The sequence below is a fragment of the Motacilla alba genome, chromosome 4, assembly GCF_015832195.1.
Source record: "Motacilla alba alba isolate MOTALB_02 chromosome 4, Motacilla_alba_V1.0_pri, whole genome shotgun sequence".
In the NCBI taxonomy this organism is placed as follows: Eukaryota; Metazoa; Chordata; class Aves; order Passeriformes; family Motacillidae; genus Motacilla; species Motacilla alba.
The window spans coordinates 48,387,095-48,410,431 of NC_052019.1; the positions used below are offsets into that span (position 1 = coordinate 48,387,095).

The 23,337-nt window shown below is 40.2% G+C and overlaps 1 protein-coding gene across 4 annotated transcripts in view; it reads right to left on the minus strand.

The window, feature by feature from the left end:
* NFKB1 (nuclear factor kappa B subunit 1) overlaps positions 1-23,048 on the minus strand; it is a 57,545-nt gene extending 34,497 nt beyond the window's left edge. For 2 of the 4 annotated variants that reach the window (XM_038136294.1, XM_038136293.1), the window contains exons 1-5: positions 22,526-23,048; positions 11,074-11,126; positions 9,862-9,946; positions 2,654-2,694; positions 258-356 (exon numbers count right to left, since the gene is read on the minus strand). In XM_038136294.1, coding sequence (XP_037992222.1) covers positions 258-356; positions 2,654-2,694; positions 9,862-9,946; positions 11,074-11,118 — 270 coding nt within the window. In that variant the 5' untranslated portion in view covers positions 11,119-11,126; positions 22,526-23,048. Of the gene's footprint in view, positions 1-257; positions 357-2,653; positions 2,695-9,861; positions 9,947-11,073; positions 11,127-21,906; positions 22,281-22,525 lie in introns of those variants that run through there. The other 2 variants (XM_038136292.1, XM_038136291.1) reach the window with 2 other exon arrangements.
* Positions 23,049-23,337: the final 289 nt, after the last annotated feature.

Consider the following 23,337-nt stretch of genomic DNA (forward strand, 5'->3'; position numbering starts at 1 on the left):
AGTCTGCACAATGGTAGTGAGGTACTAGCTGCAGATAAGTTACTGCTCAACTGCTGGCAGATAAAAACAGTGCCAAAACAAACCCATGCATCTTAGGACAACTTTATTTTCACAATCAAATTTGAACGTTGGGATGGAAATGTAGTCTGTCTTGAGCAACTTCATACAAATTTATGTTGCTTTGCAATAAGGCCCTATACACACACATACGATGACACTGGCATTGACTTCACAGAATTAATGCTTTACGTCCTTACTTTGACCTGAGGGTATGATTTTTTGTTCTTTTCACTAGAAGCACCAGGAAGTCCACCGTGCGAAGGCCCTTCACACACGTATCGGAAACGAAATCCCCTCTGTGGAATGAAGGAAAAGAAACTTGAAAGCTGTACAGAAACAGAGCCAAAAGAGAAATAGCACACACAAAGATGAACACATGCCCACAAACAAGGCTCGCCCAAATGGAAAAGTTACAATTGTTCATTCATGAAATGCTGAGTGCTGGGTAACAAAGCATCACTGAACTGCTAGAGAACCTGTTCTATTCTCACGTTAACACACAACAGCAACCTCATGTTTTTCTTTAAGTGAAGATATTTTGAAACAGAGAACTATTTATACTCTTACAATAGGATAAAAATTCACTTGTAGAGAATGCAAGAGCAGATACTCTCTCCCAAGATTGCTGCTAAGTAGACAAAATTGAAACAAATAATAAGGAAGTCTAAAGTACCATAAAGGAAAGTACAGGGATGAAACAGAAACACTTCCTCGTTCTGGGAAAAACGTATGAAAGCTGTATCTCTGAGTGAAATCCAGAAACAGCATGAAAGCTTCAGGGGACTCTGGCTGGTTTTCATCTCAGCTACATAAATAGACATCTGAATATACTTTAGAGAACTGCAGGATATTGAAGACCAGTCCAGAACACAGCTCTCCATCAACTCCATTGATGAACACTCCCTTTGTTTTACATGGCAATTGATAAAGCACCAAAGATGCAACTCTTAAGCAAAGGTGCCTGGTAACTCTATTTAACAATATATTTCACGTGGTCCTCAATTTTGCTTTCAGATCTACTCTCCAGTCCTGCAATTTCTGGCAAAATCCCCATCTTATATAGGGCTCCCAGTGTCCAAATAGCACTAGTTAATGTAGCCTTTTCCAATAACCATTCAGCTTCTTTCTAGTAGTAGACCACTCTGAATTTGAAAACTGTATTAGCTGAAAGTGAACAACATGCCTTAAAATTACTCCATAAGCAGAAGCTTCAGTACCTATCTCACTAAAGCCTTTTCAGGCTAAGAACTTGTTTACCAAGCAAATGTAAATTTTTATGACTTTTATTCAGACCCAACCAATTGTCTTCCTAAGGTGAACTGAGTAAGCCAGAGTTCTGTGCATTGATCAAAAGGCAAAGCAACCTCTGTGAAAGGCAAATAAACCCTCTGCAGTCAGGACACATCACTCTGCTGATGGATCACCCTCATCACCCTGCTATAAGCCCCTGCCCAGCTTGCCACATAGGTACCCCACAAGAGGAGCCACTTGCTGAGAAAGTCACACATGGAAACAGTGGCTCCTCCTTATAGACTGTGCACTGCAGGCCCCACCATGCAAAGGCATGGCCTGATTCGGGATGAACTTAAAACAATGAGGAAGATGCAGCATATTCTTCCAAGAGTTCACAGTGATGCAGAGCCCTATTCCTGGAGGGATGGTCCAGCACAAAAATATCTTTGGTGTGTGATTGAAATCAATGTTCTCCACTGCCTCCTGCCAGGAAGACTGGATTGCAGTATGCTTCTGCAGAAGACCAAAAGGAAGATGGGACAGCTTTTAGCCACTGTCTTCCCCTGTTTACTGAAGAGCTCTATAAGGTAGGATTTTATGCAATTCACTGGGACAGACAGGAAAGGCATCTCCTGTAACAGCTTCAGGAGGAATCCTTGTAATTGCTGGTGCCACCAGCCAAAGGGGAGCAATACCCAGGCACACTTCAGGGCAGTCTTTACTCAGCAACTATTCGTATATCAGTTGCATGAAAACTAACCAGTGCACTGAAATGATTTTTCTGCTGTCAGAGGAGCATAGGTCAGTGTTTGCTACCTAACAGAAAAAAGTTTCATTTGAGTACTTATCTTCATTTTTCTTGGATTATTCAAAACAGACAACCATAACAAAATTAATCTCAAAGGACAACTGCATTTCTTTACAACAACAAAACACAAGTCAGAAGTTCCTGTAACTTGGGAATTAAGTGTTTTTATTTTTAACCTCTTGTGTTTCAAAAACTATGAAACAGATCCTAAAAATCTTCTGTGTTTGACCTACTAGTTTGTGTTTCCAAATACTGGGGTACTGTAACTTCTAAGATGAAGAGTCTATACTTAGCAAGGCATATTTTTAAAACCCTTAGGGTTGGTTTTTTTGTATTATAACACTTCCAGAGAGATATAAAGAAAACAGAACAAAACAGGAAATGCTTTAACTACAAAAGTAAGAGTTAAAACTCCTCATGTTCAAGTGCCACATTTGCTCTGAGAGCTCAGGCTTTTCTGTGCTCTTTTTTATTTTAGTCATAAGTTTATTCAAAGCTGAATGTAGTAATATAGCTACCTTAGACAATTTCAAAATGTAGTCTTGTTCTTACCTGTTTTGGCTGTTCTATGATTTGAAGATATGGTCCATCTGCTAACATAAAAGAAAGAAAAGTATTAATAGAAATTATATTTCCATTGCTATAATGAATATATAGGTTGTAGGGGTAAATTCTGTCCTTGAATGACTTGAGATAAATTTTTTGAAAGCATCTAAGTCTCTTCAGAACTTAAATTTCAATAAATCATTTAATCACATGGCAGTCCATCACTCCCAACTAAAGATCAGTGGAATAAGAAGAGGAAGATTAAGTCAAAAAGGTTAATTTTACTCAGAGAGCCTAAATGGACAAAAGATCACTCAGTTAAAACTTGCAATGGTGAATAAGAACAGGATCCTCCCCTTGCCACTGACAGCAGCCTGGCTTCTTGAGCTAAGGTTAACTTCTGTATTTAAACCCCTTGGGCTCTAGAGACTGTGCTCGCCAGCTTTTGGCCCTAGGGCTTCCTACAGAATAGGTGCTTTTGAAAGTCAAGAGACAGCCAATGGGAAGCTCTGAGGCATGGGAATACAGGAGGAATTCAAGCTGTCTCAACATGCCCCAAACAGTCAGAACTGCTTTTAAAAAAATTCTGGAATTGAGAAGACTAAACAATTTACATTCTTTTAATAATTTCAGACACACTTTTAAATGTAGTGTTCTGCTGTGCCTCTAAAAACGCTGAATACACTCAATTTGACTACTAATACAAACTCGATATTGAGATCCATCTTGGGCATGGTGCCAATACATAGGATTATGTTCTATTTGTGTCTTTTAAAGAAGGCTTCATTAAACAACTTTCAGTCTCATACAGTGACTAACTTCATACTATAAACCTCATGCAAAATTCACCAGTTTATACAGCTTTTGAGTAGGCCCTAAATCCAGTGAGAATTCAGTGCCACCGGAGTTAAGCATTCATCACCTGATCAAAGCTTAGCTCCAACTCTGATCATTTAGATTATTTACATCAAGAAGGAAAGTTCTCAGGGTGGATGGCTGTGAAATACCTCTTAAAATGCAAGCCACTGATGAGTCTCAAAACAACAGTTCCAAGAGCTATGATTAGTTCCCTCTCTCTTGCTAAGCAGTCAAGATGATTTGTATTTCAATGCTAAAAGATCTGTTGTTTTCAAAGTAGACGCCAAACGACAGCTTCACTGGGAATACTTACATAATATTCTTCCAGCCATATTCCTGTTGGAATTCTGTATTATCAGTTCTACTCTGTTAAAGGTATTAATGCTAAGGAATTAAGCACAGATCTTTACTGAACAAACTTCTCCCAACACGGAAGTTTGAATAAATACACAATAGATAAAATTAGTATTCTGCTACTGCAGTTAGCTGACTCAGCAACTGAACTAACTTCATGTTGAAGTTATATAGCAAATATTATCAGTCACAACAACTTCACATTTAAAGATAAATTATTTCCCAAGTCCATCAATGGTACTTTTCTTTGAAAAAGTAAACAGTGCTTCCTGAAGTCATGAAAAACAATTGCCTCAAGACATAATCCTGCATTACTAAGCAGGAAAAACAGTTAGGACTCCCAGAACTTTAAAAGAGGCAGAGTAATATTTAGCTGTGGCCTTGTGTTTCAATTTTTATTCTGTAACAGACAGAGTCAAGATGAGCTGAGTTAGGTTTAAGCAATGCATCAGCACTTAAATTTAAGACCTCTTTTTACAGACCTCTAACCCTCCTCATGCTTTAGGCACCTGAAAAGTTATATTTTAACAATCCAGAAGCTATGTACTTCCTGGGCATTGGCAGAAATAATGCACCTAAAATACAACAGTGTAGTTCAACCTTCAACCAAGCCTCCAGGGCATGATCTGCCAAGTAATTGTTCTTTGGCTCTTCTCCTCTTAGGAATTCATTTTCAAGACATACATGTTGGGTTACCAAAAAATACCATTGCTTTCTCTCAAACATTAGCCAGAAAAGAAGTGTCCTTATCCAATGGCTAAATGGCTAAAGAAGTCCCCCAGGACACATCACACTCAAGTTACAGCTTTTCCCCAGCATCAGGAATTTCAAACTCCTAAGTAAGGCATATGCACTATTATCTTGGCACATTGGAAAACTAAAGAAAAAGCTTCATACCACTGAAATAGTTTTCCTTGTGAAAATTCAGGAAAACTTAGGACTGACCTCTTGGAAAAAAAGGTTATAAAAGGCATACAAATATGCTGATGAAAATCATAATGTTTTATATGCCAGCACTAGAAAAGTGCAAAACTTATGCAGAGTAAATGTACAAAGGCAAATTAGATGTCTGTTATCATTAAGCCACATTATACAAATAACATAGCAATGTACTTAAAACAGTTTTTTGAGGTCTTATTTTAGCCTTTGGGTTCCATGACTAAAGATTTTCCTTTTTTTTTTTTTTTTAACAGTGACCAAACAAATAATTCTTTGGTATAGCACCTGAACCAGACACAAGGCATTCTAATGCAAAGCATTTAATAATATCTGAAATGCTACTTCAAAACAAAACAGCAATGTTCAAGAAAACATCCAGGCATAAATGGCATATTGTTTTGATTATAAAAAGGATTTTACTTAGTGAAAGGTCTCATATAGCTGCTTTCACTGAACTCTGCATACTTCCCAGAGGCACATTACACAGCCTAACATGGGCTATGTGTAATTCCTTCTTTCACTCATCCTTTCCCATTGGGAAAAGAAAACACATTTAGTGTTTTGCAGACGACAGTTTCAAATACTTTATTTCTATCACTAGGTGTGTCTTTGTCTCAGCAGACAAAGAGCAGGAACCTGAAGATGAACACCTTGTAAGAGGAACTAAAAATGGCGAGATTTGTGATGATCATTTGTTCCAGCCTGGAAGGTGCTTGCTTTAAGTTCTTGTTCAGGGAGCAACCACTTTTTAAATGCTAAACAGCCACAAGAAGGAACACTACTTAATGCATAGCTTATGTTCTACTTTTGCCCTACAGAGAGGCTGAAGGACACAGTCATGGAGCTGCCCCTACACAGGCAGGGCTCTCACGGTTGCCAAGAGCCAGGTTTTGACAGGAGTGCTCCTGGTGCTTTGCCTGGCACTGCCGCAGCTGGGATGCCAAGAACTGCAGCTGCAACATGCAGTCCTCCAGCCTGGAGGGGCTTTGCCACATCCTGGCCATGCTTCAGGGCTCCTTTTTCCGTCTTCTCGCCTCGGTTGCCACAGACCGACTCGCATCCCACTCCACTCTGAGTCACAGTCCCACTTCCCCACGTCTTCTTCAACTGCCAAGTTTCTTCATTTTCCTTCCTGCCTGAGTCAGAGGCCCTCCTGCCCCTTGACACTCCCACCACTTGCATTCTTTCTTCCTCTTGACAGGCCTCACCCTACACACACTCACTTCCAAAGGAGCACCCATCCTGGGCTCCCCCTTGATTCCTTCTTCCCACCATAGCAAAGTCAAGGAAAAAGAAGTCTCTGAGGTTGGTGGGATATCCCTGCAAGCCTGGCAACTCTGCTGGACTAGTGGGGTCCTGTATCTAACAGTTTTCTGACTACCAAAAATGATTCAATTTAATCTGCAACAACCTGTGAACAAGCATCCTCCCTCACATCCTTTCTGTTGGTGGGCCTCCAGAACAGGCATCTCACCCTTGTAATTGCTGTTTTTCTCTGTGGATATGAATAGAAATGCTTGTAGCCTGTAGGTTCTGATTAAATCCCACATCAACTCTCTTGAGTCCATCCTGGCAGTGGTACCTTGCTGCTAAAAGCTCCGATTGGAGACATAGTGCCTTATCCTTCCTGAAGGCCTTTTGTAGCATTTGCATGTCCTACCCCTCAGGGATTCCCCTGCACAGAAATACTCTTGAATCCCAGCTCTTCAGTGTTCAAAGCATGATGTTTAAAGCAAATGGCACACGAGACTTTAACTTCTTCCCTTGGTTCGCTCTTCCAAACACGAGCACAGAAGATCTAGAAAGAACACCAGAAAACGTATGGAAGTCTGCCCAAGCTCCTTAGGATTATGGCCACTACTATGGAAAAGGGAAAATGAACATTCATCTCATTTTTGGTGGTGGTCTGGTCTCCTTGAACCTCTAACATTCTCTCTCTTTAAAAAAATATGAAAAAAAAAAAGTAAGTGCCTTCTTTTTCCCTCTATAACCTTCTCATTTTTTTCACAGCAAGTCTCACAGAGGGTTGGACAGAGGAGGTGAAAGAAACAGCAGAAAATTAATTTTAGCAGCCTCCAGGCAATACTGTTCAGCTCCTGATGGCTCTGCTTCAACTTCAAAGTTTTAAAAACACACCACCTTAATGCCAAGAGCTACTTAGACCAGAGCCTCTTGAAGCCAGAACAACTACACAGTTCCCAAACCCACCTCTAACTGGGGCACGTTACATGGCTGTAAATGGCTTTGGGTCATCATGAGGGAGTACAGAACATCCAAAATTACAAACCCCTTAGCTCAGAGCTCTGCCCATTTCCTCTCCAATGTAAGGCATCACTTTGTTTCTTCAGTGGACGTCTCACTGACGTGCACTCACTTCTACTCTACTGAAATACATGCTGTGGGTTAATGCTCCCTACATCCCCAACATCACTAAGGATCAGTACCTAACCTACCTAATCAAAGGCAGGATACTTCCCAGCAAGCCAAAGAAGAGGCTGACTTCATGAGGTACTGCCTTTTCTGCTGGTAAAACTTGAACCACATAACTACTACATCTTTAGAGCCAAAGTAAAAAAAAAAGCCTAATTTTTATTTAAAACAGACATATGAGAGAAAAAGAAGCAAAGACACTTGAGCACTGACCATGATGTTGAGAAAATCAGTGCCCCACCATCTCAAAGGCTTTCTACTATTACTGTAAATGTTAACGTAGCAGCAGAACATCTATCACCAGAAAGTCCCCAAATTCCCCAGCTACTTGTTGATTCAGCCCCGCTGGCACGGCGCGGCAATCCACGGTTATACATTAAACTTGTCTCCAATGTAATAGGGCTGACATTGTGCCTTTATGGATGCACAGACTGAAAGATATAGGCACCACAGCCAGATCATGAGGAACAATTCGTGTCTTTGGTTCTTTCTGCCTTAATCATCCATCTGTCCTTGAGAAAAATCCTTTTATTTCACTCTCTCCATATCTCAGCTGGAAGTACTTCTGGAAAACCCCACAGGACTTTCTTAACTGACTTTGCTCAGTAGAAAGAAATCATTAGTCCCTGCTTGAAAACCACTAAAGTAGAATATAAAAATTATTTTAACTGAAGAGCTAGTCCATAGTAACAATGCAGCATATTTTCAAAAAGGGGAAGAAATAAGCATTATTGGGATACTGTTCACAAAACAAACCAACTGTGGCATCATCAGATGCAGCTGAAATGATCAACTTCTTTGGAAATTTTTTCATTAACTTTTTGTTTGTGATAACCTGAAATCCATGATCCTTTATTGAATCCCATCTTGTGCACAAGGAACTTGCCACCTATACTGCAGCAGTAGACAAGACCAGTGGCACTTAAAAAAAAAGGCCTTTTTTGAAGCAATTTTTCAAATTAAGGACAGAGCCAGACTTAGCCCAGTAAGAGTTTTCTGCAGCTGCAGAACTCAGTGAATCCTTGACTCCCTGACATGTTTTTTGGAAACAGCTGTTTTCTACTTTAGATGAGACACAGTTATCTGAAAATTAGTTTTATATATCTGAATAATTTGTATGGAATGAGTCTGCCATGAAGAATACAGAGTAAGCTCAAAAGGCACATGTAAAAGAGCTCATTACAGGGAAATTTGTTTATTTGTTCAACGGAAGCTGGGAGAAAAAATCCCTTGGTCTATAATGCACAAGCCCTTTAATAGTACATAGATGAATCTTACTGAATAATTTTATCTGCCTTAATAAAAATACACTGTAAACAAATGATTGCAACATTCATTTGCTGGATGTTTTTCCATATTTGTCAAGAGCTTTGCTCATGAGAACATTTTATCTTGAAACAAAATTATCTGTACCATGTGTTTCTTGATCCTTTCTTGCTACTACTCTTTTAAGAAAACAAGGAAACACTAAAACAGTAAGCCTGCTTTAATTTTTATTCTATGAGCAGCATTTATTGTTACTTTAGGATGGAATTTTACCAGTGAAGGAAAATGTTAAATGCTTAATTCATTTTACCCTTAACACCTTCACTGCTGTGAAGTGTATCAAACACTGCAATCAGAAGCGGTTTGCACTTTCAACCAAAGAAAGCAATTTGCAATACATAAGACACCAGCTACATCCTAATACAACAGAGTCAAACAGATAACAAGAGAAAGCTGTCATGGGAAAAGACTTGAACAGCTATATTTGAGCTATATTTTGAGAAAAAATTCCAAAGTTTAAATTAAAATTAATTTCCTTCTTTCTTTTGTATCGGTTGTTCCAATAGACTAAGCAGGAGAAAAGAGTTTTCCAAATTCATGCAAGAAGTAATATTTATAAAGAACTTAAATAAGCAAAACCAGACCGAGGTTGATCAAGCAGCTGATACTGACTGAGCTATAAAAGACTTGTAATTGTTCTTACTGTTCTGGAAGCATACTGTAAGAACTGCTTATCAGACTTTGCTTATTTTCAGTGGTTTGTTGCAAAATTTGTCTGAGCTTTCAAACTAGTGTTATTGTTCAGGAAATTGTCAGGTGCTTCTAATACCACACTGCCACTTCACAGGAAACAGAAAAGTCACTGAGAAGGAAAAATACATTTGAATGGTACAGGAAGTTAATATTCTCTGCATTTTATTACTGAAAAACAAGCACCTTAAGAACTACTACAAAAAATACAACAGCATTCAAAAGGAAAAGAAGCACAGGTTGCAGTCAGCAAACTGGCAATAGCAACATGTAACTCGCTGAAGGTTCAAATTCAGAAAAAAGCCTCAACAAAGTAATTTATAAAATTGGGTCACTCAAAGCTCTTTGGTCACTGTCCTGGTTTCACCTGGGAAACTGCTGAAACTTTCGATTTCTGTACAAGCCACAAGAAAATCTGATTTTTCTCACTGCTGAAATTTCATGAGGGGAAGAAAGATGCAAGAAGATGTAATAAAAAAACTAGTTGACAACTTGCGATCTATTATTATGACACACAAGTTGGTAAACAAAAAAGGCTCTGAAAAGAACTCCTCCAAAGAAAACAAACAGGAAGAATCAGCAGGACAATGGCACCATCAAATAGTAAGGGCTCCTACCTGTTCGTAGTGGTAAGTCTGCAGTGATGTAATTTGTGCTGTTAAATAAAGCATTCATTCCCATGAACTGATCCACTGCAAACATCTATATTGAAAGAAAATACTCTTCATTATTACATATATACACAGTTGCATAAAACATCTATCAGCAAAGCACTTTAAAGTGCTCTGCAAATATTGAGACTGCAAACACCTCGTTGAATTACATAAACATTTTATAGCTATTTTATTTTTGCTGGCAACAGCACTGCAAGCAGAGCTGACAGCAACGACCCAAGCTTCACCAGAATCATGAGGCCACACCACCCTCAGCAGTTTCTAAACACCCACTTTGCTTACCTGCACTAAAACTATAGATCCTAAAGAGCTTATACAGTAAATTCTGAAAATCGAACCCTAGATGTCTTGCCCAAGGCCTTGCTAAGAACCTGTGAGTTTTCATTTCCACTTCTCTGATTAAACCCCACCAGACTACATTCCTTATGTAAATATATTTACAAGCTCTAATGCAAGAAAACAGTACAGCCAGGTTAAAGTTGTGTGGTTGTGGTTTGTTTTTTTTTAAACACTGATATGTCTTAACTTACTGTAAGTGTTGTCAGGTATAAATCTATCTTTTTTCCAAAGTGGAGCAAGCATAAAGGAGAAAATAATTGCTTTTTGAAAATTAAGGTCAGTAGAAATGACCTGTTCTTCACTTACACTTTTCACTCATGCACCATTCTCACAGTTCAAGTAATTTATGGAATGATCTAAGAAGATCAGGAAGAGCTCCTGAAGAGCTAGGCCTATGGATATGTGTGAGTGAAGGAACATTTTAGTCACCACTGTCAATGCCAATATCACAAAAATTTACACAAAAGGGCCTTTTAGGACATAAGGGGTTTTATTTTCAGAAATACTCCAATGTCTACCATGGAAGAAATTCCAGAGCAAGTGTCACAGGCATGCAGGGCATAAAAATAAGGGTTTTTTCAACTGCTTAATTCAGCAGGATTAGCTTTCCTTCTCATTTCAGCCATTTAACCAGTAAAGGCACTTTACAGGTCACACAAAAACCAGCTTAGGGAAAAAAGCCCTGATTTCTGCCAAAGCAGAATGATTTTCTATGTCCATATTAAGTCTGGGAAATGACAAGACAATACAAGAGAAGGCCTAAACAGACAGCTAGGAGAGGATACAGGGATACTGAAAACACAGAAATTCACTTACTTGGGGATCAGATACTCCCATAATATAGGAATCTTCTGCTGCCATTTTAAGTCCTGAAACACAAAAACTTGATTAGAATTCCCATTTTTTTCCCAATGTAGAGCAATAGAGAAGCCTGGAAAGCATTTAGAGTTAAAAGCCAAATCTCTGACACTTTTTATTTTACTCAAAACATTAATGATTTCTAAAACACTTCTAAAATTCCTCGTTAATTGGAAGGGGCAATGTAAGGACAAGATAGACTACAGCTAGGATTTTCCATTGCCTATTGCCAAGAAATAAAAAATTACAAAGTCCAGAAATCAAAATTTCTTAAAATCAGGAACTGTTTCTGTCTTTGCTCTGACTATTCTGCCATTAGGCTTTAGGCAACATCATTACCATAGAAATGGCAGAACTCTTCATTTTTATACAATAAAAACAACATCATGAGCATTCGTGAATGAACCCTAACAGTTTTCTTATGAAGTATTACTAAATGCAAATAAAGACACCCCAGAAAGAACAGACAGTATTAAAAAAAAATTAAAAAAAACCAGGAATCTATTCTTGACTAATTTTGGACACCTTTATTTCCAGGGGTCCAAAAGTGCTTAGCACACATAACAACTCTGTGCTGACAATGACAACTATGGATGCACAGCATCCATCACAACTCTTTCTCACAGGTCTACGTGGGAATTCTGGACACTGGAAAAGTTTAGCGTGGTTAGTTTTACTGGGACAGTAGCAGAACCTGTGAATTTTCCAAGGAATTTATTAGGTCTATTAGAAGATATTAGTATAGTGTTACTTCCTTTCATGTACATGTTGCTAAAAGAAGTACAATTTCACCTATGCTGAGCTCACTAAATAAAGCTCTCCCAGGGCGCATCTGAAAAGAACAGTAGGACTATTTCAAGAGACTCATGTCTGCATTCAACAGACACTAAACAAGGTTAATAACTAACAGAAGACAGAAACAGGTCACTAGCCCTCATATTCCACCACAGTGAACACGAGCCATGATTTCCAGCAAAGAGAACTGTGAAAACCTACTGCACTATCAAAGAGGGGTGCAAGAGATCAGTAAGTCAAAGAAAAACTGAGTCACCATGTACCTCCTACAAGAACTAGAAAGGCAGTTATCAAAAGGAAAATTGGAATACTTGGGTACTTCACCTTGATGGAGGTGTAAGTCTCCTTGCTAACAATCTCCAAAGACAACATTCACCCATTCCCCACAAAGTAGAAAATGTAAATAAAAATAAAATGGAGAAATAGGAGACACTTAATACACAGATGACTTCAATGAAAAAGACATTTATGCGGGTACAACTGCTTTTTAACCTAGAAAATAAAAGTACCCACCTGACTATAAATCAATTTTCAAAATATTTACAGGGCAATTATTTATTTGTGCAAATATCAAATAACTGGTAATAAGATTCCAGCCAAAAATTAGTAACATATATAACAAGGAGACAATGTCACCAATGCTGTACTTCATCACCTAATACAACGGGATTTCAGCGAGACAAAAAAACACCAATCCCATTAGCTCATAGGCACATTCTGCAAAGCATTATTTTCATCAACCATTTGCCATGGTTATTATTCATTTTTATGGAAAAAGTCAACATACAAGGCATGTTAAAACCTTCAGGATACAACGAAATTTACTAAGATGTTTTTATTTGACTTCTGCTCTGTAGAAAAAATATAAATAACATCACCAACTGACAAGTTATTTAAATCACTGAAATAACTTGTAACATTTTTTGTCAAACACTTCTTACTAAAAGGTGTAGATATTACAGAAAGCAATCTGAAGACCTCAACAGCCAGCTTTTTTTTACACGGTGTCAGAAAATACCCACCCTCTTGTTACACCCTGATTAGGTAAGTGTGAGTGCAAATGCCAGGTTTCTTCTGCAGAAATAGAATAAAAAACTAGTCCTAAAAATCTTGTTTTGTGATGTCTCATATTTAAACACTTAAGATTTCATTCACATTTCAGTCACATATGCAAAACTGTGTTCCAAAATCCTGAAGTTTCCAGATGACATGGTAAACATGCTTGTTCATAAAAATAAAATATTCTGAGGAGCTAACGTGAATGGCATCTGCCCACTTGCCTGTTTGCTCAATGTTTACTTTGCCCAACTTTCAAACAAAGCATCTCACAGCTTCTTCTGTAAGTCACAGAATAAATGTAACAGTAGGTTCTATTTTCTTTGCCCTATTCCAGCTCCTCAGGCTGCACCCCCCTCCCTCCAGCAGAACTCTGGGGGCAGTGTCCTCACACCTGCCACACTTCTGGTCACATCTACACCTCTGCAATACATGACTTTCCAACAAAGTGGAAAAATAGTGCAGAGGCATTACTTCTGAAAACACTTCATTTCAAGTATTTTGATGTAAAACTTAGAACACATTTAGGAAAAAAAAAAAAACAAACAACAAAAACTATGTCCATCTGAATCAGTCCTTCAGTTTCACCTTTTGAAAACAGTAATTTCTGGCTTTTTGGCTGATGCAGTGAACAACATCATGACATGAAAACAGCAGCCTTTAAAGACGTTCTCCCTGCAGTGCTGTGTTCAGCTCTGGGCTCTTCAGCACCAGGAACACATGGACCTGCTGGAGTAAGTCCGGAGGACATCATGAAGATGCTCAGACTGCTGGAGCACTTCTCTGCACACAGGCTGGGAGAGCTGGGGCTGTTCAGCCTGGAGAAGAAAAGGCTTCAGCGAAACCTTAAAGCACCTTCCATACCTGAAGAGGACCTCCAGGAAAGCTGGAGAGGGACTTTTCACCAGGATGTGAAGGAACAGGATGAGGGGGGATGACTTTAAACTGACAGAGGGTGGGATTAGATCGGATATAAGGAAGAAATCCTTCACTGTGAGGGTGGCAAGGCACCGGAATGGGCTGCCCAGAGAAGCTGTGGCTGCCCTGTGCCTGGAAGTGTCAGGTTGGATGGGGCTTGGAGCAATCTGGAAAACTTATGGTAGCAGAAGGTGTCTCCACCCAGGGAATCTGGGGGGGTTGGGACTAGATGATCTTTGAGATCCCTTCCAACCCAAACTACTCCATTATTCTGTGAACATGACACTTGGAAGCAGCAAGGTAACTACAGACATAGCACCCAGTGAGCTGTAGGTAGGTACTAATGAATGCCTAACCAGGCACTAAACACAACCTCTTCTCACATCCTAAGTGCAGATGCCTCTTATTTGACATCTTCCATGTTCAGATCAGCTGCACTGCTTGAGGGAGGGGGTTACAGACATTCTCTCTGGCCTGAACATTAAGCCAGTTTATTATGAACAGATTATAATTTAGACGTGCAAACATACACCTTTGTAATATGTAAACTCACACTTAATTGCCTTATTGGGGCCTAGACAAAGATTAACCCAGCTGTTTAAAATAACCCGTTTACATGACTGAAAACACTCAGTTTCACTATGTTTTGTCCTCTGCAAAGCGAAAGAGATAACAAAAGTGTTCTGGGAGCCCTACCTTCAAATAACCGCTTGTTTCCTTAGGATTTGTTAAGTTTACAAATCCGTACACTTCCTCTTACATGAAAATTGATGCAAATCCACAGAGTCGGTAATGTGATCAAAACCCCAAAAAGACACAGAAAAATAGACCCTAGCACTACCTGTGTGACCTCTAATTGGCCTCTTCCCTTACTGCTCCAGTTTCTAAGCACCTTTCCCATTTGCATCAGGTGGTAAGATTAGCATCTACCTCAAGTAGCTTTGTTCATTCTCTCATTACGCGAGCTGTATTATGGCTCAGAGATTGCCACCTCTCTCATTTGAAGATGACTGGGTTAAAATTGCTTTGTGGAAGTTCATGTTATTATAGATGCGTGCTTCCTGCATATTCCTCCAATTCCCACAAATTGTACTGCAAACTAGAATCTACAATAAAAAAATACCCCAACACCTGCAGACCACAGTTAACCACAGCAGTCTCCACCCTGGAGATCGTCTGAAGTTTTTCAGATAATGGGGCACAGGAAGCTAGACATTTCAATTCACAGTATTTATAAGTGAGAAAATTCAAAGGTCAGTGAAGAAATTTCATTTAGCTCCTAGTGCAACAGGAAAACATAAAACCCAGCTAAACTTGCCGAAACCCACACAATTGTACCTTCTGAAAGTAAGTGTGGGATGTGTGTGCATGTGCATACATATTCCTCTCTCTTCGCAGCAGGTCAATTGCCATTGTGAAAAAGGTTTAAATAGAGAGAAAAAGAGAAAAAACACCTAGGAAGCCATGTATACACACATAAGAGATGATTCTGTTGCACCACACAACCAAGCAAACCTAATGGCAGGTACTCTGCACCACTGCTCCTCCTCAACAACCAGATGATACAAGGTTCAAGTGGCACAGCTGGAAGAACATGATTTATTGTACTCTGAGTATTTGTTCTAAAGCTTCAAAAGGAGCAGCCATTTAAAATGAAAACAACATAATTAATGTAGGAATGCTGTAATCCACGAACAAGAATTCTCATTTCTCTTATCTCAATCATTTGATTTCAGAGCTCTTCCCTGTTATTCTCCCACATTCACTGTGTCTGTTTACCTTTTAAAAAGCAAGATAAATTTCCCTACTCAACTGTTTTCAGCCCCCCCTGATTTTTTCAAGGGTACAGATCCTTCCCTTTACTTCTCTTCAACTTTCCAGCCTGAACTTTAAGCATGAGGTGAACCCTTATTCTCTTTGACACCAGTATCCAATCCAATCCAATCCCTAAAAACTTGGAATGGGACTTCTCCCTACTACCTTTCTACAGACAAACATGATCTTTATCACCCAGTTCATTGCACTTGAGAACTGAAATTAGTGTGATGGATGTTCTTCCACCAGGAAATTTATTTAAACCATCTCTTAGTTCATGACATGTTTTACATCACCCTGTTCTCACCTTTCGAGGCTGGGATTCAGAAAGCAAGCCTCACAATGGGAAACTCAACTGACTTGTTAAACTAAAAGAACAATTCTTCCTAAAAGTTTTCTAGCAGAGTGCTTTTTCTCTTTAGCTTGGCTTTCATTGGAATTTACCTGTTAAAAATAAACTTCTTAAACAGGACACTGAATGAAGTTAATTAAATTCAGTGTGGTTATGCTCTTAGCCTGTTTATTTTGCTTACTAAAAATAGAGAGGAATAAGGATGAAAATGAAGCAAAGATGTGTCTCTTTCATATATTGTAAGTATATTTTTACTACATCAGGGCTATGAAGTGTGGAGGATGATCTCATTACAGAGAACTATATTTTTAGGAACAGCACCAAATTTTCAGAATTCCTGTAGCAACTATGAAGTACTGAGGTAGAAACAGTAACTGCTGTATCGTGCAGACAGGACAACATGTTTTACCTGCTGCTGCTTCTTTAACTTTAGGTGGCAACTATCCGTCCTTGAGCCTCAGTCTTCTACCCTTTCCAAAACATAATCTGTAGCTGTATGGGGACAATTGTTTCAGAGATTTGCATTCCCCAAACAGAGATGCTGGGAAAAGGTATTGTGCAATAGACTCTTTGGGTTGCTGGGTCAGGGCTGGCAGCAGGACATGAGCTGCTGAGATGATTTTGGCTGGAGGCCAGAGCAGGATCTGCTCTGACAAAGCAGAGATACGATCCAAGCTGTTCAGTTTCAACCTTTCACCACGGCAGTCCCTTCCAAGTCAGGATGCTGCCCACTCTTTTCAGTGCACAGCTTTTTCACCTTGCTTCTGGCCACCTCCCCACTTACCCCCAGCACTTCATTTCCCTTGGAACCCAGTTATTCTGCCCAGAGTTCCAGAAGTACAGCTCCAGAGCACAACACTTTTAAATCAAAGAGACAATAAACAGCTAACATATTCTGTAATATACAAAGTAAACAGAACTCTAATATTAAGGGAACATCATGCATGCTTTCACCCACAATACTGGCATAGATGTCTTCATGTAAAATAGTAAATCAAATAGTAAAGAAAAATATGTTCAAAAACACAAGAAGCGATTGTTAACTCGCTCATGTTGACACAAAGCCACATCTATTATGTTATTATGAAGGGATTTTAAGTCAGTAATGAAATAGATTTGAAATTTGCCTTTAAATGTCAAAATGTTTACTACTATTTCTTCTCCCAGCTATGACTTCAATACCTGGGGGTGTAGGGAGCTGTTTTAAGGAAACAACACTCAATTTTCACAAAAGCAGCATAAGGAAGTTGTATTTTTCACATTCCTTCTGGTACTTCAAAGATGTGTAATCTCTCAATAAAGATCTGAGCGCAATTTCTCATATACAAGTGCAAAAAAGTTTGTACAGAGAGACATTTTGATCGAAGATTCCAATTTCCTCCGCAGAGTTTTTGTCATCCACACACTCTTGCAGCTGCAATAATACTACATAACCCTAAATGACACTGTTTGTTTTTCTAATATAACAACCCAAATTGCCTCCTCTTGTGACTAATTAAGCCTGCTTATTATTTCCTGTTGGGTGGGACCTGGCAGTTGTGTTTATGTATTTTTAAAATTTTTAAATTGCTGAAGTTATAATTTTTGAGTATTTTCAGTCATGAGCAGATGCATTACTTGACAACAGTATAAAAAGTACAGAATATTTTGGAAATTAAATCAATCACAAGTACTTGAGATTTCACAAGTGTGGTGCTCTAAATCAGAATTGTTGGGTGCATAATTATTTTATGAAATCTAGAACCAAATTTATTACAGCATGTAACAACAAAATCTGAAGGAAAAAAAATCATAGCATAAGAAAATTTCCTTGTCAAAGAGTAACTGGACTACCTAAAAGATGTTCTATTAGCTATGTTTGCAAACAGAATTGTTGTTTTATTCCTTTCCCAAGTATCAAAGTAGTGAACTAATATGAAAAGAGGAAATACTAAAATGCCATAAACATACAAACTGTTTTTCCATCATATTGTTGGAATAAAGTTAGAATGTTTTTGTTAAAACACATTCAAAGCAACTTAAACCAAAGGAATAAACAGTATTCAAATATATGGCAAACATATTCTGGTACACATATAATGCTAAGTAGATGTAAAAACACTGAGGTTCAACAAAGAAAAACAGCTGTAGTAACTACATTGTATTTTAGCCATGTGGGGCGCTAATTTTACTTGAACCCCTGAATATGATGTTAAAATGCTGTTACTTTTTCCTCCAGATTAAGATCAATCACTGAATGTTCTTTGCCAACAGCTCTAGATCCTATAAAAGCTGTTCATCAAAGTCAAATTTTAACTTAAGAAGCCACACACACCCATTTCATAAGCCAGAAGTGTAATGAATCATTAATATTAGGCTGCAAACCTCAAACCTTTCCCTTTTTTTTTTCTTTTGGCAGGGGTAGAGGGGGCATGGGAAGAACAGTGTTTCTGAGAAGCCAAGCAACATGTAAGCCCCAGCTGCAGAAGTTGAGCTCACACAAGGTTTGCTGTATCACCAGGTACAGTCACACAGGCTCTGGGCTCCTACTGAAGACACAGTCCCACAGGCGCTTCATGAACAGAAAATAGCCAGGGCTGTTACCTCTGCAATCACCAAGGTGAACTAAGGGATTCTCAGAGTCCTTTCGGTTCTGAACAGCCACTGCAATCGTAATGCGACAGGATCAGTCGCTTAAATAGCACCAGTAAGGAACCAAACAGGTACAGCTGAGTCCAGCGCCATCACAGTCATACCCAGTTTTGAAATCTACAGAAGTGAAGTGGCTAACTAAGATTTAATTTTTTGCTTTTTCCAAAGAAATTGCAAAACTCCTGCAGTCTCAATGTTGTACATTATGTAACTTATGACACAACAAAACTCACTTGGATTAAACTAATAAGACCAAAAACCCACCTGCTTCCTTTGTTTATACTTTATTTGTGTGCTAAAATCTGTCCGTGTTTAGGTGGATGGAAACATGACCTCTAGAAGAAACAAAAAAATAAAGCCAAACCCAAGCAAAAAACCCCTAAACAAACCCAAACCACACAACTCAGACCTACTTTGCTCTTGACCTGTTGACAGTTTGCTTGGAGGACACAATGAAACATGGGGGCATTTCAGTTTAGTATTTTAAATGAAGGGGGAAAAAAAAGGTGTATCTATCTGCCACTGCTTTTCAAAAGAACACAGAAGTTGAAAGGGGGAAATAATGCTTGGAGTAGCAGTAGAAGCTTCCTCCCCGCACATGATCTGTCAGCTCCACCTAAATGCTAAACAAAGGATATTACCTTGAGACCATAATAACTTGAAACATCTTTTAAGGCCTTACTTTTGAAACTGTCAACAGTGCTTCATCAAAATACATATTTAAATGAAAGCACTGAAGACGATTCACCAAATTATTTCAATGCTCAAAGTTAGATGCAAACTTAGAGCCTGACTGACCTAAGGGCACAGTTAATGACAACCATAATTACGATCTTATCAACACAGAACTTCATAAAAGGTTCACAGCTTATTTAAAGGACATCAAATTACAACTTCCACTTCTACAATACCTCTGTCAGAGCTAAAAGTGACCAAAACCAGGAATTGCTTTTTTCATTACATGCCTGAAACATTCATTATCTTCTCGTCTTTGTTTTATAATAGCTGTGTTATTTTGTCAGAGAACCAAAAGAAAGCTATCAGTATGTTGAAAGAAAGGATTTTTAACTAACTGTAGAGGTTTCATTAGTCGCTTACATAAACAAGTAACAATTTTCTTTATGACTGATACTTTTGAACTTAGAGTTGGCAAACACACACAGCACTGAAAGGTGAAAGTATTTTAGCAAGCACAGTTTGAAGCAATCTGTGAAAACACAGGAGAATTAACCTTCAGCATCTCTGAAGACCACAGGTGAATTTTCTCAACAATAGAGAGAAAAGCCATCAAAAAGCCTATATCAAAAAGCCAACTGCAAGTTAGTAAAAGATACATTTTCTTTCACTGTATCTTTGCAACTTCAAAAATTAACATCTACTTTGCATTACAAGCACTTTTGATAGTAAAGACTCCCAGGCCTTCAAGCTTAGTTCCTGTCCTTCCAGAGTCAGCAATATGCACAATAATATGAATTCCTAACTGAACATATTTCTGGAGTTTGCATGTATTCATGAGAAAGTGGCATGGGAAGGTTTTGGAAAAGGCAGCAATGAAAAGGAAACTCAAAAATCCATTAATTAGCAAATTTGTGTCAATAATATTTATTTGTAGCTATCTATTACTGAAATCACGTAACGCCACCTCAAGGAAAAAAGTAAATTAAATTTATTATTGAATTTTTGGAAGTAAAATTTTAAAATAAATTTTTATTTATTATTAAAATTAATTTTCAAAAGTAAAGTACATAGTAATAGAGAAAAAAACCAGAACTGCTATTTTTCAACAAATGAATCAGGAAATCTTCAAATGTTCACATAAATGAAACACCAGTGTCTGCTTTCCACCCTCTCTCCCTCTTACTCCTTTTCTCTGTCCCAGCACTTTTATCCAGCAAACTTTTCTGATTTCAAAATAAATACTACAAAAACATTACCAACGTGTCGCCGGAACAATGTGAACACAGATAGGAACTTTATCTGTTAAAACACTGGTTTTTAAAAACACACAACGCAATGCAAAGTGATATAAAGATGTTCTGTTTTATAATCTTTACTCAAAATGTGTTAATTTCTTGCATGAGAAAATAACAGCATTTTTTGATGACTACCGCTGACTGACATTTCTTTCTTTATAAAGGGGACAAAGGGTGGAAAGAAAAAAAGCTTTTCCCCTTCTGCTTCATATTTCAAAATAAGTTCTTCGACATATCTTGCACAGATTTCAGCACTGAGATTCCCTGAAATCTCCACACACGGTGGCACATCCTGACAATAGTATTTTAGCGTAACTGTTAGTTAAATTCTCGGACAGGGAAAATTACAGAACAGAGCATCTGTTTCTGGATGGTTGCAGGCTACTTTTTTCTCTTTCATTTTCTCATAAACTGTAGTCATTTCTGTAGATTACAAAACATTGCAGACAGGATGCTGTCTTAGAATGACGTCTTGGTTAACGCTTTCCTAGAACGGGCAGCTACTTTCTTTCATGAAAGAACACAAATGCTTTGACTGAAATACTATTTCAAAAGTTGATACTACACAGAACATAGCAGAGAGACTCCAGATGTCAATAAAATCGAAGTGCTCTATTTTCAACCCTGTTCTGTGAGCTTGACAAGGCTGGTGGTAGCACCCTGCAGCATGTAAGGCACAAGGCGATAGCAAAGAACTCATCCACTTTGTGAACAGAGTAAGCCAAAAGAGAACTTCTGAAGCACAAAACATGCCAAACATAACCAGCACTTTAAAACCCTTTTAAAAAAATCATGGTAACAATAATCTGTATTTCCTTTAAAACATTATTCTTAAGCAAAGATTTTGAGCATTTTAAGACAGGAAGTTGAAATGCAGCAGATAATCCCTTGCCTCCAAAGTGTTATTCCCCAAATGCTCACAGGCACTGAGACTTACTTATTTTGAAAATACGCAGCTGTACCCATGATGGTAGTGGCCCAAGAGCACATACCTCATGTCACAGAAACAATACTTCGATTCACATTCACGTGAAGTAAGTCACTAGCGCTCCTTCACCAAAGTTACCATCAAAGCAGAAAACACCAACAGATGGAAAAAAATAACTGTGATGATGAGAAGTTCGATATTCTTGGGTTTCAAGGTCAAATGTAACCGAGCAATCAGTGCAGTAATACTCCCCGTCGCGACGAGAACTTATCGGTTTCACCACTTGCAACTAAATTGCCTTTAAAAACCTCACTGTTCCGTACCTTTTAATACACTCTGCGGCACTCTGGGGCAGCACCCAGGGCGAGGTCACCCAGAGCTGCCAGTACCACCCCCCGTTTTCGTGCTGACCACCTGCACTGCCGAGCCCGGCCGGCGACTGTGCCCCGGCCGCCCCTCAGGTTCGGCACGTACGCGTGTCACCTTCGAAACCAAAAGCGACAAAAGCGGCACCTCCTTTGCCTACGAGCACCCGCAATGCGAGCGGCAGAAGCCGGGCTCGCAAATTTTGTTCACTTTGCTGTCAGGGACACCCCTTCCCTGGCCAGGAGGACCCCGGTGACACAGCAGCAGCAAAGCCGGCATCCCGCCCGCTCCCCGGAATGGCTGCAGGCGAAAGCCGCGGCAATCCCTCCCGGCGCCGAGGTCACAGGCGCAGGGCTGGAGCGGGCACAGCTTCCCGCGGCAAACCGGACCGGGAGCGGCGGAGCTCCGGGAGCTGCCGCGCTGACCCAGCCCAGCCCATTCCAGCCCAGCGAAATGCCAGCTCCCGCCCTGCTCCCGCTGCTGCGGGACAGAGGGAGCGCAGCCAGGCGGTGAGGACGGGGAGACAGGGGAGAGAGAAGGCAGCGAGCGGCGGGCCAGGGGCCGCCTGGGGCTCACCGGGGCAGAGCTGGCGGCGCCTCCTCCTCGTCGTGCTGTGCCGCCGGCGGTCCCTCAGCGCCGCGCCATGTAACGCGGCGTGCCGCCTCCCGGCTCCGCGCGGACTTTCCCCCTCCTTCCCGCCCGCCCCACCGGCGAGGGCACCCGCCCGGCACCGGCCTGCGCAGCCTCCGCCCCTGCCTCCGGCCCGCCGCACTTCCTGGCTGGAAATTCCCGCTGACGCTCCGGCAGCGCGGAGGGCCGCGCGGGGCGGGGCGGGAGCGGCGGCCGGCGGGGCAGGAGGAGGCGCGGCCGAGAAGGAGCCGGGGAGCGCCGGCCACTGAGCCACCCGCTGGCCACGGAATCCCTGAGCCGGGGACGGGCCCTCCCGCCCGGGGGAAGCCGCGTAAACACGCGGGCCCTTCCATCGCAGGGCAGTCACCGCCGCCGCCAAGAATAATGCCGTCCTCGCCCACGTTCCTTGGCCCACGGCGGCATTCGCGACACCTCTGTGGAGACGGGCCCGACCCGGTGGCTGCCAAAGTTTTTTTGACCTCTAAATATAAAGTTTGGAAGGGGAGAGAGAGACTCTGCATAGAGTGAATTTAACCCGCCATACGCAGTGCCTGGCTGCTGGCTGGCTTTCGCTGGCACTAAATTAAAGGAAATTTACCAATTCTTACCGCCCGACAACATCACCGTGCAGGGAGTACAGGATGCACAGCACCAGTTTTGTGTAGATTTACACAGTTTCTGACAGAGCAGGCTCCCAGGTAACTTCTGTTGAACAGTGCTAACCATCAATAATACGCTTTTTAATACCAGGTTTGATA